Source organism: Nyctibius grandis, chromosome 8 (genome assembly GCF_013368605.1).
Source record: "Nyctibius grandis isolate bNycGra1 chromosome 8, bNycGra1.pri, whole genome shotgun sequence".
NCBI lineage: Eukaryota > Metazoa > Chordata > Aves > Nyctibiiformes > Nyctibiidae > Nyctibius > Nyctibius grandis.
Window position 1 is genome coordinate 41,753,869 of NC_090665.1, and position 14,797 is coordinate 41,768,665.

General features: G+C 40.7%; 1 protein-coding gene across 5 annotated transcripts in view; it reads right to left on the reverse strand.

Annotated features, from left to right (window-relative positions):
* LOC137666330 (BEN domain-containing protein 5-like) overlaps positions 1-14,797 on the reverse strand; it is a 729,551-nt gene that overhangs the window by 444,449 nt on the left and 270,305 nt on the right. For 4 of the 5 annotated variants that reach the window (XM_068406246.1, XM_068406243.1, XM_068406241.1 and 1 more), the window contains exon 4: positions 10,366-10,405. In XM_068406246.1, the coding sequence (XP_068262347.1) occupies positions 10,366-10,405 (40 nt within the window). The remainder of the gene's footprint in view (positions 1-10,365; positions 10,406-14,797) is intronic. The other variant, XM_068406242.1, reaches the window with a different exon arrangement.

Consider the following 14,797-nt stretch of genomic DNA (forward strand, 5'->3'; position numbering starts at 1 on the left):
AAAGACACAAATCTGTTTTGTCAAAGGACAGAAGAGCATTTAGTTATAAGAGAAAGTATGGTCATAATCCATTGTTGGGTTAAAGGTGAAGAAAACAGAACTATAACACAAAGCCTTAAGAGAGTAATACTCCTGCAGTTAATTCCTGAACACCACAGCAGAGCCACCTGGTTTGTGGGGAGAATACATTCTCCGGGCAACCTGACATCTATATGGTTTATATTTATTAGTGGCAGCACTATTATATAGCACCTCTATTTATGCGAGGTACAAACACAGACGGCACCATGGCTCCTGCTTCGGGAGGCATTTGTTGAGATGCCACAAGTGTCCATGCGGCCGGTGTGAAAGCCAACGCTACGGCAGAGGTGGCCACCGGCGCCTGGCTGCGGGGAGGCAGAGGGATGGGAACATCTTGTTTGGCTGTGCCACTGCCAGTGGTCCAGCCCACAGCCGAAAGCAGCTGCCCCAGGTACTCAAACTAGACCACGTAGGAAATTTTTCTAGTACATAGAAAGCTATTTTAGTGCTTCAATAACAAAATTCAAGCCCTCCTGTTGCCATTCAGGGCCACATGCTAACGCAGTGCCTGAAGTTGCTCTCAGCGTCAGGTTTGTCAAATCTTTGACAACAATTAGGGGTTTGGTCTGAGTAAGAGGCAACTTAAGTACTCTGGGTCAGATCTCAAAGCAAATTTGCAGGTCTAAGTGACCAGATGAGGTTTTCTTTTGCATCCAGCCATGGGCCCTGCACCCTCACAGTCCCTGGGAGGAAGAGCAAGCAGGCAGGTTTAGCACAGGGGATGACAGCAGCACGGCAGAATTTAGCACTTCTCTGAGGCTGCCCAGAGGATGGGCAGGAAAATCAGGGTCTCTACAAATTATTCTTCTTTCCTGTAGTCCCCAGGGATAAGGACAATACATGCAGCTGTGTAACAGGACAGGTAATATAATAAAAACATCAAGAATAATATAATCCCCTGCTGTCTCCTAGATATTTCGAACACACTTATTTTCGTTTTGATTCGTATGGCCCAGCAAATACAACTTTATGGTTTATGTTGCCTTCCCCAGGCCCCACTGCAGACCTTATCCCATATCACCTTGTGTCCCTTCCCCTCCCCTGCCTTGCTCCTCTGCTGGCACTCTCTGTCCTGGCACTCACAACATCTACACAGTTCAGTGCATTGTCTTGTAAGGATACCACAGCTGGCTGCAACATCAGAAGCAGACCATGGTGTTAAAACAGTATTTCACCTTCCTTTAACCTGCTTTTTAAGGACACTGCAGTGATACTACTGCCTAACAGTACTCACATTATCTCATTTAGCAGCATCTCAGATAACTCCCTCCAATACTGCACTGAGGTGTGTGATGAACAAGTCACTTTTCTACCATGGGTTATCCTGCACTTTCAGTCTGAATTCACAAAACCATCACACATTCCCCATACAAATCTCTCCTAAAAATTCCTTTGTGCCTTCAAGTTACAAGCTCAAGTTAATAATAAAGGCTCTAGGTTATCCTTTCTTGTGGGTTTCCCAGTGACCCTGGCTGACTGCTTTAACAGAAAATGTTCTGCATACCAAAAAAATGAGCCCACTGGCAATTCTTAGAAAAAAATGAGCTAAGGAAAAGTCCTTTGTGTGATTCCAGTTCCCTTCTTCCTCAGTCCCATCTATTGTAGCTGTGTAATCATCACTGTTTTGCCATTTTCTGTTACACCAGAGACTGGGGAAAGGGGTAGCAAAGAGGCACAGGAGTCTAGAAGGTGACAAAGACAGTAGTGGGCAGCTTCTCGAAAACAAAATGCAGTTCTATTAAAATCATCTTTTATTTTTGACATTCTTTTTCCATATTTCCTGCTCACTGCCCCTTGCGTTATCTATTTAAGTCACCAGCTATTCAGGGGCAGCATGGTGTCACACTGTGTACAACCAGCACAATAACATCCTTGTGGACTGGGATACGTGGGTGCTACTACTGAAATAGAAATGAAGCACAGTTAGCTGTATGTGCTGGGTTAAAAAAAGTCACAAGCAAAGGTTCAGGTCCAGGTGCAATTCAGCAGCACTGGAATGACAGCACCCTAAAGCAAGTTAAAAAAAAATAATAAAAAAAAAAAAGAGTCAGGGCTTATTTATCTCGGGCATAACACCCAGATAACACGGCTAGTTAGCATCTGGACCCCCACTGGTGAGTGCTGCGAGCGGCACAGCTCTGCTATACAGGTCTCTGCTAGCTCATGTATTTCTGCACTGTACTCCATTTTGTAGTGTCAATATAATCTTCTGCTCTCTTCTAGATATTTAATACACTGATTTTCACTGAGTCTTGTTTAGGTCACTCAGCAGATAATTAAACAAACAAGCAAAAATTCCTAAGTGAAGAGACAGTTTCCATACAGATGCCCTTGCAAATTAAAATTTCATTAAAAAGGAAGAAAGCTTTCCATTCTCTCTAAAACCATCTGATACTCAAGAAAGGGTGGGGTTTTTCTGAGGGAAAAGAAGAGATTCTTTTAAGTTTTCCTCATGCTTACACAAAAAGAGAAGGAGTACAATATACCTGTGCAAAGAATTACTCATTTTCACTCCCTCTAAATGAGCCAGACACTCATTCTGCACATTGTGAAGTGAAACAGAAAGCATTATGTGCAAACATTTACAGCATGAAAAGCCTCGTCACCTGGGATACTCGCTGCTTCTGAAAATTCTGATCAAAGATAAAAACCAAGACAACAACTTGTAATCAATTATGCACAGATAGTCCTCAGCGTATGTGCAATTCATAAAAAAAATACTAAAAACATAACATGGATTTACATGCAGAAATGAAATATGGACATGGACATAACACTAATCTTCTGATTGGTATCTTAAGTCGACAAACCCAGTTCTTTAAGCAAGTCTGTGGCTAAACAGTGCTTCCTTGAAAAAATTTCCAGCAGCCCTTTAACTGCTTTCTCTTACACAAGAGTTGCTGCAGAGGCACAGCCCAGGACCATGCGAAGGTTAACGCAGGCTGCAGTCGGGGAATCAGCACTACAACAAGCTGGAGGCAGGTTTTCTTTCTGCGTAGGCAGGGATTATTAGGCCCCCACACATCCAAAAAGCAGTCATGGTGCAAAGAAAGCCATTACCTGAGAATCTTGCTTTTCTTAAAAGAGGGGCTGCAGTACACGCTGGCAAGCCAGATGTGTAGCAGGCTCCCTTGCAGAAGTTCCCCTGTACATACAGCCCCCATACATACACTGACCACAGGCAAACTGCAATGATCACCCTCCCACACTAGCCACTAAATTCAGAAGGGAAGTTGAAGATGTGTTCAGGTTTCGGGCACGTACAAACATGCTATCATCGTCATCCTCACTAATACCAATTTCACACTTCGAGGTCTTTTCTATGTCTTTTCCACTCAGTCTTATAACAATCAAGTCAAGGAATTCACATCACAATGTCAATCCTTTCATCAACTTTATGCCCCACAAAACCTGTAAAATATTAATATTTCCACATGTGGATTTATTCCTGTTTTGTTCTAGCTGACATCTTTTTGCCACAGGTCTTACACATTTTTGCCTAGGTGAGCCCCAAAGAGTATGCAGTGACTTAATGAGCAGATCAATTACTGTTCATAAGAAAAGATACTGTCTCTTTAAAGGTTATTTGAAGGTTGATTGCTATCTTATTGCTTATATCCTGCAAATCTATTCAGCCTTATGAATGAATTTGACCTTTTTATACTTACTGGGGAAAAAAATACAGAACAGAAGTTAATTTAGAGCTCTATAATACAACACTTTTTCCCAGAGAAATGAAAGGGCATTCAGATCGATACCTGCACAATAACACTCTGATGAATGTTTGCACCCAATTTTCTCATTTTGCTAACTTGAGACTGGGCATTTTGAATAGTTCTCAAAGAACATATTCTTTATGGGCTGTGAAGTATGTGGTATTGTGTCCAAACAATGCTAGAGGATAATCATTATAGGAGTATCACTGGGCCTGAAAAGGTCAGTTAGTTAGAAATGTCAGCTTTCAATGCAACTACGCCGGACCTTCCTATGTAAGGATCCAATTAAAGGGACATGCCAAGGTGCATGGAAACATCATGGTGACCCATAATAATAATAAGGTATTGCGGAAAAGCTTGATATTTTTCTTCAAAAGTAACGGATTAGCCTTTAGAATATCTTCTCTGCAGTCTTAACTTTGACTTCGCAAATATCGCTTATTCTACATGTATCCAAAAAAGGTCATTTTTTTTTAAAATGCAAAGGTGGGGATGAAACAGTCTTACTAAAAGTAAATATTTTGCAATGAAATAGAAAAAAATCTGTTTTCGTTATTGGATCAAAAAAGCGTCATTTCAGTAGATCACAAAACTGATATTTGAGGTGGATATAGATGGTGTTTGGGGAAACAGATGGGGATAGGTCAGGGGACAGGCAGAAAGATCAGGGTGGACTTATTCTCTTGGGACATGTGAGGGAAGACTGCACAGTGAACAGACGGTGGGAACAGGAACACCGTTCAGTGAATATGTAACATCTCTGCAGTCGTTATTCCGGTAAACAGAGAGGTATTGTCAAATAAGAATTAGGAAGGTACTGATCTGCACAAATAAGCAATTACAAGCAACAATATTTCTTCTCCTTATCACAGCAAATGGAAATTCTTGCAGCTCTTCAGATACGGTGAAGATGAGGAATTGGATACAGTCAAATTTCCTAATTAGCTGCAGGACAGCTGAAACCAACCTAATGGCATGAAAAAAAAAAAGGTCTGTGTTTTCTCTCCACTTTCTGTTAGTACTTCATCCTGCTAAAGTTTCATCAAGTCTAGAACAAACTTCATCCTGTGGTGCTAGGGTTCAGCTGAGACTGACAATGCTGGAATTTCACTTTGAGCTGAGTCTTCAGCATATATATTTTATTTGTATGGTAAAGAAATTCTTGTGCTGTGGATTCAAACAAACCATTTGGGGGCTATTGCCTTGCTGAGCGATGAGGTACTGTCCCCCAAGGTATTTACATTATTGTGGGCAAATGGGTGGATTAACAGCCAGTGTCTTAGTGATATGAGAAATAGTTTCACTCCTATCCATCACTGAGCATTAAAAGACTCAATTATTACTGGAAAGAGAAGTAATTTCTTTTCTCCACCACCTTTCCAAATAAAATAGCATGTGAAGCTTCACTAACAAACACGAACAGTAATTATGTGAGGCTGTTTAAAAACTCCGACACCATCCCTTGACACATACTTAGAGCAATGTACTATTAATTAATAAGGACTAGCAAAAATAGTACTCGAGTTTTAGCAGCAAGCAACTTTCTGTCACATTTTATTACTCTGTATCATTTTTACTAATACCTGTCTTACAGCTTCATGACTTTGAGTTCATATTATTTTCATGCTTCAATTAGAAAGAAGTAGATAGCCAGACTATCCAGGAAGGTAACGGAAAAGTCTTGTAGGGGGGCTTAGTGGTGGAATTTATAGTTAAATGAAACTTTCAAATACACTATAAAACTTCTCCTTCCTTTACATAGTTTTACTTGAGGTCTCATAAGCAGTAATATGTAGAAATGCAAAACTTAATCAGCTAAAAATTATAGCAAATCCCACATATCACCTTATGCAATGCCAGGAGAGTAGAAATATATTTTCCTAACCAGAGGAAATTAACTAGGCAACAGTCCTGTATCTATAATTTAAAGCAGTAAAATATGTATGGCAGAAACTAAAGCCACCTTAGGAGAATTCAGTGTAGCAGTGTATCACAAATTAATGAAATGGAGACATTTTTAGAGCATGCAGGACTGATGAAATTAAAGGGGGAAGAATAATTCACCACACAGATCAATCTGATAAATACTTTTAAAATCAAGCTTTTTTCCCTGTTTAAAAGTGTAAGAGTTTGGATATTAGAGGGAAGCACACACAAAGTCATTAACATTTCTGATCAAATCTCAGTGCCGCTCCACATAGATTAGGAATATCTTACTCCATCTCAGCATGTAAACCTCTAATGTGGTCAGAGGAAAATCTGAGTAATTCAAAAGGAAGGAATTATGGAGTCAGGTCTTACTTTATTTCAACTAAAGCAGAGCCGAAAGAAACTTAAAATACTTTCTATTCCATGCTGTAGCCAAGCTGGGCACCATGGAATATTCAACTACTCTAGGTTTTTTAAATGCAATCAATTTACTGCTGCCAAATGTAGTAAGTTTATATACATCTGGGAAACATGCACCTACGGTGCTGATGAATTTCTCCTGACATTGCACTGATTTCAAGAGAATGTTATTTTAAATTGGCAGTAGAGAGACTGGTAGAGAAGGATAAAGCCCTAAGGATGGCTGAATCAAAGAGAATTTCAAAAGAATTTTCCTGATGGTTCTTGGATAATATCACATTAGCTATTTTCAAAGCCAATAGTTTCCAACACACTTCCATTTATGGTATCAATAATTAAAAAAAACTTCAGTGGGAGATGAACTTACCTTACTGAGAAGAGAAATTGGAAAGCTGCATTATTATCGTAAACACACGAGATGCAAAGAGCTTTGTCTCCATGGAAAAGCTATGGAAACAGGGATATCTTATTTGCAACTATTGAGTGATTACCACAAAATGTGATGTGATTGTACGTGCATGTTCAAAGTGTTACTAGAACATGATCACGTAGCAATTAAGGGCAGATCCTCAGCTCCTTTGTGCAGCAAGGCCAAATTAAACCACCTGAAGATTTCATCCTAAAACCCAAAGTCAACTACAATAACTGTTAAGGAAATGTTTTGGATCAAATTCAGAGATAAAACTAAGTTTAAAGAAAATTTAAATTACCAAAACTTAAACCTTATTATGTCCCACTCCCTGCCAGCACATGCCTGCCAGCTACTAATGAATTTTTAACAACTTTCCCCCACCCCACTGCGCACATGAGCTCTGACTCCGGCACCCTGAACCGTACAGTGTGTTACAGTCTAATTGTAACTCACATGTCAAGGGGCAAGAAGAAAGGAGTGTGGCGAGAGCATTGATAAATTTAACTTAACATTCCTCCAGCTACTCATCAGTAAGGCAGAGCAGTGAACTCCCCTCCACATTTTACATGGGTGTCAGTTACTTCAAAGGAATATATTTGAGCATGAGGGAGTCTGGCTCGCTCCCAGCTTATGCAGCATTTGTGTCTGGCTGTTTCTGGAGACCCACAGCAAAGCAAAGACTTCTCCCAGTTTGGGGCGCTGTGTGGAGCTTTCCGTGGCTGTTTTCTTAAGGGTGCTCTAACAGGTCAGCTCTCTATGTTGCATGCAAGATGTGTAGCTGGAGCTGCAGCTCTCAGCCTCTGCATTTCTTATTTTTTCTTTATTATTTTTCCATTTTTTTCCAGAGTGCCCTCAGTCCAGGTTACAGATTAATGATCTATACCTGTTCAGTTTAACATACAACTGTGCTTTTACGTCAAGCTCCTGTTCAGCCAGGTTTTGCAGAGCTGCACATACATTGCTCAGTGCTTGGACGCCATCTGGAACAAGGCAAGAGGCAGCGGTGGGTCACGCTCGCAGCATGGGCTCGGCACAGCGTGGGCAGGGTGGGGATTCAGGGCACGAGGAATCGGCACCGCTTCCTACCCATCGGTGATTCCTGGGGAACCGTGCAACAGCCACAGCCGCGGAGAACGGTGCAACTGCTTGAGGTAACGCTAAGGTTTGGAATGTTTTGGCACTTGTGTCTCAACATCCCTTAATTGACATTAAAGGCATTATTTTACCTTGCAATTAATCTCATTAATTGGCTGATCAATATTTGGAAATTTTTTTTTAGTGGCACATGGAGAAGAGCTGTTGTAATACCTGCAAGGGACCACCAAGAAATTCTTGACTAAATGTACTAAAACTGGGAATTTCACACATACACAAAGGAAAGATGATATTCGTCATGACAGGAGTGTAAATCACAGAGGTCACCTTTGGTTTTGAAGTCCTTTGTCTATTCTTACAACTAAGCAATAAGGCTTTGGTGGCTCATACTGCTTGTGCCACATGGAGGACTTTCATACTATAAACAAAGCGGAGTGACCTCCACCACAAACAAAGGCTGCCTGCCTGCGGGAAGGTGGAGAACAGGAACAACTCCCGAAGGATTAACAGCTGCAGCTAAATAGCCCAGTCCCTAATTTGAATCAGTAAATTAAGGGATGACATTGATGATGGCTGATCTCAGCCATCATAAACGATATCACGACTTTGTAAAAGCAGACTGTTGGTGTCAGATCTTAGAGCTAGGACTCAAAGAATGAAATATTTAAAAGTTGCAGTCTCCAAAGATAGATAAAAGCCGCAAGACTATGATTTATTTTATTTTATTTTTGTATTTGTAGGGCCCAAACTAGACCCTTTAATCCACAGGTTGACATTTTCCAATCCTACTAGGAATTAAGTGCCTAACTCTTTCAGCCTCTTCGAAAAATCGTTAGGCTCTTAAGTAAGTTCGAAAAATCATTAGGCTCTTAAGTAAGGTTGGCCTGATCCAGCATCAAGCTTCTTTTGAAAATGCCTTTACTGAAAGCAAAACTGTAAGCACTCAATTACGTAATCATGGCACAAATATTATTTTTTTTCCTATGTAGCAAATTATTGTGGATTTCTGGCTAAATATCAAAGGGTAAAACTTGCATTTCAGAAAAAATACATGTTATGGAAAGCTTTTTTCCCCCCTTCCAGTGCAGTATGTCTACCTACACAGTTACTGAAAGCTGCTTTAGTATTCAGCTATTTTGATCCTTCCAACTAATTGCTGTGTTGATGTAGTAGATTGCTGTATTAAACTGAGAGATCTGAAGCGATAACTACTTACTTTGATCACATCTATGCACAAACTAAACTTAGTCAACCCTTTCCTTGTTCCAGTGAATACTGTATCTGAAATTATGTGGAAGGTATCATAAATTCATCTTACAGAAAAGTCTCGTACGAAGTTATTCTGGTCCCCACCCCTCCTTTTCTCTTATTAATAAAAAAGTCCATGGACTTTGGTGCCCTTATCCAAGATCTGAATGTTTATTATGATTAAGACCTTCAGAGATATTTTTCTTTTTCCTCTAGAAATAGGGAATGTTGAAGATATGAAAAATGAAAAATGTGCCATGTTTGTCCTTGAAGTTACAGTCAGAATAGTGACAATGGCTGTATCACACTGTATTGTTGCTTTTATCAGCAAGTGCCCTGAGCATACATTAACATAATTGCAAACTGCATGAAAAGTGAACATGCAAAAATGTGATGCAATTGCCAATAGCCTCAAACATCTGTCCCAACAAAGTGTTCCTCCTCCTTATTCTAATTCTTATTATTTTAACAAGGTTAGTGAAGGAGAAACCATGTCACAGATGATATCTACATTTAGAGTGTCAGAACAATTATTGATGCAAAATTATTATCCAAGCAAATGTGTGTCACATTTTGTTTCACTTCCCGTAACACCTGTTCATTTCGCTAACACATTATTCCCAGTTAAGGCCAGAACTCATTAGTCCCAGTTAAAGCCAAACTGAAAGCTTAATACGTACATACATCTGAAAAAATTGAAAAAGTTATCCAAAAGGTAGCACCATTCAAGCACGGTGTACATCTGAAGCTGGTGGGCAGTAAACTTCTGTAGCAGCTAATGGAAAGAAATTGAGCCAGAAAAACAGCAATAAATTAAAAGCCACTGGGCCTTAAGAGCTGAGATCAAAGACAAGAACTATTCAAACCACCTGCATTTCAGTCATGGTGCTGAGACTCACTATGCCAAAGAGCCCAGCACTTCCCAGTATAACACTTTTTGGCTTATCTCTTCAACAGGCAAATGACAAAAGCCGTTATGAAGCACATCATTTAGAGCATTTTAATTTCACCTAAATGTTTTCTGACCCACTTTAGGGTTGTCCAGACGTAAGCCTGGACTTCTTGTCTCCCACCACGTGCACAGAGGGCCACCGTCTCCTTACTCCCTGAACTGCTCACGTTTGCCACCAAGGAAAGTCAAACTTGCATTTCTGTGATACTTGAACACACATTGTGAATTCGAGGGCATCTGCCCTGCAGACATACCGCTAACTGTAACCCCAGGAGGCTCAAAGAAATACCAGCACTCAGATTCATAGAGGAAAGGTCTGAAGAGGCAGCTCTGTGAACGGATAACTGCCCGGGGCTTTGCCAAGCACAATATAGCTGTCACTTGTTATTATGTGAAAGATTTTCTGGGGAACAGTGTTTTTCATTTTGCATGTCAGAGACAGGGAAAAAACACATTTAGACAACCATCTCTTTAAGAAAAGAGAAGAGAGTCGTGTAGCAGAGCTCACTTACCGGGGCTGGTTATTGTCAGGAGGTCAAGCTGCCGTTTCTGCTGAAAAACAAATTATAAAAGAAATTGTTAAAAGGGGACTAATTTTAGTGGGTCAGCTTAGACCTGCAAAGTAAGTGTTCTGACATTTATAGCAGAATTAATTACAAGTTACATGGCTCACAGTAACTCTTTTGGGTGGGATCCACATGTACTTTATGAGGAAGAAAAAACCCCTTGCTCAGTCCTTTTAATGTGTTTTTATTTGCACTTATAAAGTGTTACTATTTCTTTTTTGGAACATATACTTGAAATGGATAGCTACAAGCACAGATGGACCGATATATTTATAAAGTGATTTCTGATTCCACAGGGAAGACAAGGAACCAAGAGAAGAAACTCTAAGTTCTTTATTCATATCAATCACTGACTCATAGTTGTGTGTGATCAAACACAATTATTTGCCTTGGGGTGAACCTTTCAAAGACATGTAAGAGGATCTAGGCAAACTCAAGACTGATAAAAGGAAAGCTTCTTTTCATGCTGAGCACAGTCAGCCCATGGATCTCATTGCCACCAGATATCCCTCACACCAAAAGCTTGCCAGACTTGATCATCTCTGGGTATTTGTACAGATAGCAAAATACAGGGAGTTATTACGGCAAATAATCAAGTTTAAACAGAAGAGTGGTTTCTGGGAGGGCTGCAAACCTTCACAGAGTAAACCAACCTGCAGTGTGAGAATGTTGGAAATTTTTGCCTGGAACAAGCTATCCCACCAACGCCTTGGTGATGGTGGGGTGCATCTGAGGCTCCCTTTCCCCTGTAACAGCCAAGGCTGTTGCCTACTCCATGTTCCCAGCCTTCGGTGACCTCCCCACCATTGCCTCTCTGTGGCCTGTCACTGAAATCCATGTGCTCCTGCACCATTACATCCTTTTCAACCTTCCTGTGGGCTGAGAGCTTTCCATCACTAGCAGGGCTTTCCCCATCTCACAGACAGACTCTTACTGCCTCTTCTTCTTAGCACTTTCTAACTTACTGTCTTCTACCTAACTTTGCCCAACAGTGTGTCTAGCTGGCACTGAAGATTATGCTGTCCAGTTTAATTTCTCTCTCCTAATTTTCTCAATAATGTCTGTGTTACTTCCATTTATTGTCAGCCCTATTGATCTTTTTCTAATCTAATTCTCATCACTGCATTCACTGTATTCCCTGGGTGACAGCTGAAGGTCCTTGAGGAGGAAACATTGACTTGGTCTTCCCTACCATCAACGTTCTTCCTTGGAAATGATGACTGATGAAACTGCTTTCCAAACCCATCATTCCTCCGTAAGTAAAGCTTCACTGGCTAAAGTGTACAGACACAGTTGACCATCCATTGAATATACTTGAGCTGTATGCCCAACCGTGAATGTGGCTGGCTGGGAAGCTGAGAAGGGTGTCAGGCTGAAAATCACATTTTCTGAAACCTTCCTGGCCTTCAGTACCTTAACTCTTGTACAATGCAAATCATATTTGTGAGAAAATTCATTCCTGTCTGTTTTCGTAGGTACTGCTTGTTCTCTTAACCCTGATGTGTCATTCTGAGTATGACCTTAGCAGTGTACTTGATCACATTTGCCTTATTATAAAATACTAAGGCCAGCCTATGCCACGCCTTTTTTCCAGGAGTGCCAGGGTAATGGCAAAAGGGAGCAGAAGATCCTGCTGCTGCCTTGTGTCATCTCCACCAGAACCATTCAGAAACACTGTCCCTGCTCTGCTGGGGTCTGCTCACCCCACACTCCTTTCCCAGGCAGCAATAAAGCAAAGTAAGCAATACTGTAAGCAAGGGACCCACCTCCCCAGTGGGAGCCGTAAGACAAAACATCTCCTAATGAGCTAAATTTTATATAGATCCTGTGCCTTAATCCTGATTCATATATACAAAGCTATGAAATGCCACGGCTTAGCACCCACTGGGCCAAAAGCTTTGCTTACATTTCTCAGCACAACTGGAACTCCAAATGCTGTATATCTAATGAACAGCTAGAGCAGAAAATATATATCCAAAGCCTATACTCTGTGAAAGCTTCTCTACTGGGAAAAAAGGTGGAATATAAATATCCTGCATGAAAGAAGGTTGAAAAATGTAGAGATTTGGAACAGAGAGAAAGGCATGTAGCCCAGCTGGCCCTCCATCCTGACTTGAGTCTACTAACTAGGGTAAAAGTAAACATTAAATAAAAACCTGAATAGCTTAACTTGATACTGCAGGAAAACAAAAGCATATAGAATAGTCTAAACAAAATGGGAAATAAGCTGAAATTATTACAAGTCAAATGTTCAGTTTGTACCTTTTTTTCCTGTTTGGACATTGCCTTCAAGCTGGCCTTGGGAAAAACAAATTAACTCCAGATCCAGGAAATCTTTGTGTATGTGTTGAACTTTAAGCACAAGCTATTTTTCGAGCAGCACTGATCTTTTGCATCTAACACCTAACTGCTGTAAGGGATTTGAAATGCCACCAGGTTCTTGGCACTGGCTCCACCCAAATGCTCTGGGCTGGAGCACGGTGGTTACTGCCTGACCAGTGCGCTGAGAGAGAAAAAATTTCTCTGCTCTGACCTTCAGAGGACCTTGACGAGGTTTCTCTAATTTAGCTCAGCAAGGGAAGTTTGTGCATGCTCACCCAAGCCCTGGAGAGGAGGAAACAGCAAAGTGCATTCCAGAATCGTGCATTTAAACATGAAAAAAATGCACTAATTATGGATCCAATCACTTTCCGGGAATTCAAGCCTGCTCTCAGATCTTGGGGGCTAGCTCTCTGCCGTTTCCAGGGCTCAGCTGGATGCAAGCAGTCTAGTAACTAGATGGATTTTTTAAAAAAAAACATACAGACACACTATGGGTAGCTATAAAAGCAGCAGAATTTGAATTGAAAGAGGGAGACATTACAGGTGTCACAAAGATTAATAAAATAATTGCATCAGAAGTATCATGGCTGTGGGGCTTTATATATTTGCTTCTCCCTTCAGTGCTGAAAGATGCAAACTGCAGCTGTTGTCCCCCTCCAGCATGATCACCCTCTCCCTGTTTTGACAGATTTCTTGAAAGACTCATCTCACAAGTTGTCTGGCTTTTTTTTGTTCCGCCTTTAGTAATTTTCCACTTCTCAAACACCTGCCCCTGCAGAGATGCTTGGGACTATCCCAGTCTTCAGGCGACATACTGTCCCAACAGTTACTTACAACCTGAGCACTGAAATATAATGACTATCGCCCCTGGTCAGGCGAGAGGTGACAGTTTCCCATATCGCTAAGACTTCACCTATGTTGACGAAAAGGCATTGCATGAGAAACACTAAAATGATTTCCACAGCATCAGCCATAATTTATAAGAGGCAAAAAAAAAAAGATTCCCTGTATCACCATGGTATCTCTATTGCTATAATCCTGTCCTACCGTTAAGAGGCATCACCCTCATTTTCACTTTGCTGGCTATTTGAAAGCCCAAAGGCAGGAAGAGGCCATTGGTGATCCATACTGGCTTCCCACCTCACGCAGTCTTCTATCGTTGATACTACCCGGAGGCACAGTCCCTACAGCACATTCAGGCTCTGCAGCAAACCTGCAGCAGATCGTGTCCACTTCCACAAAATTAACACAATCTTTAATTAATGCAATAAGCACTGATGAGTAATAAATCATATTAAAATACAAGGAAGGCAAATTTTTAATAAATTAAGCATTGATTCACTCAGTAATTATTAATCTACTAAGCATGAAGGATTCATTACATTTTAGAAAACCAGTTGAAAAACCTCACTGGTGAGCTGGTCTGAAATGTGCAGAATGGTCCCTGTTCACCCATAATATACGCTTATTTTTAACTAATTCCTTAATTTATCAAGTTAAACAACTTGCCTGAAAGTGAGTCTGGATTATTATTCCATTGCAATATGCAATTTTCTCGACACAGATTCTAACTCACCCCTCAGATCATTTCCTTAGTAACTCCCTTTCTGAGTACCTCCTTTCTCTCCCTTGATGTTGGTGGTCTTTAAAATATTTGCTGACTGGTGTCATTTAATTTTCACCTTAATTAACTCAGCGAGAGTTGCAAAACTAGAAAAAAAATGTAGGGGGGGTGTGAATTAACTCATTCATTTAAGTTTAGCTTATCTACGAGATGTTCTTTCACACTTTGCTCTCTGCAGAGTTCCTCCAACCTTTTATATAGATGTGGGATGTGCTGCACTTGCTTTGACTCTTATCTACAGATTAGCAAAAGAGAAGGAAAAAAAGCCAGATGCAAAGATGCCCCACGAGACTGATATGGAGCTGTTTCTGTAGCAACCGATGATTTTCTTCTCATGTAAGAATGAGCCTAGTCATATCTAATTCTGAATGTATCTGGGCCTCACTTGCCAGCCAAAGCTGTGTCAAGTATAAAGTCAATGTAGTCAGAAAG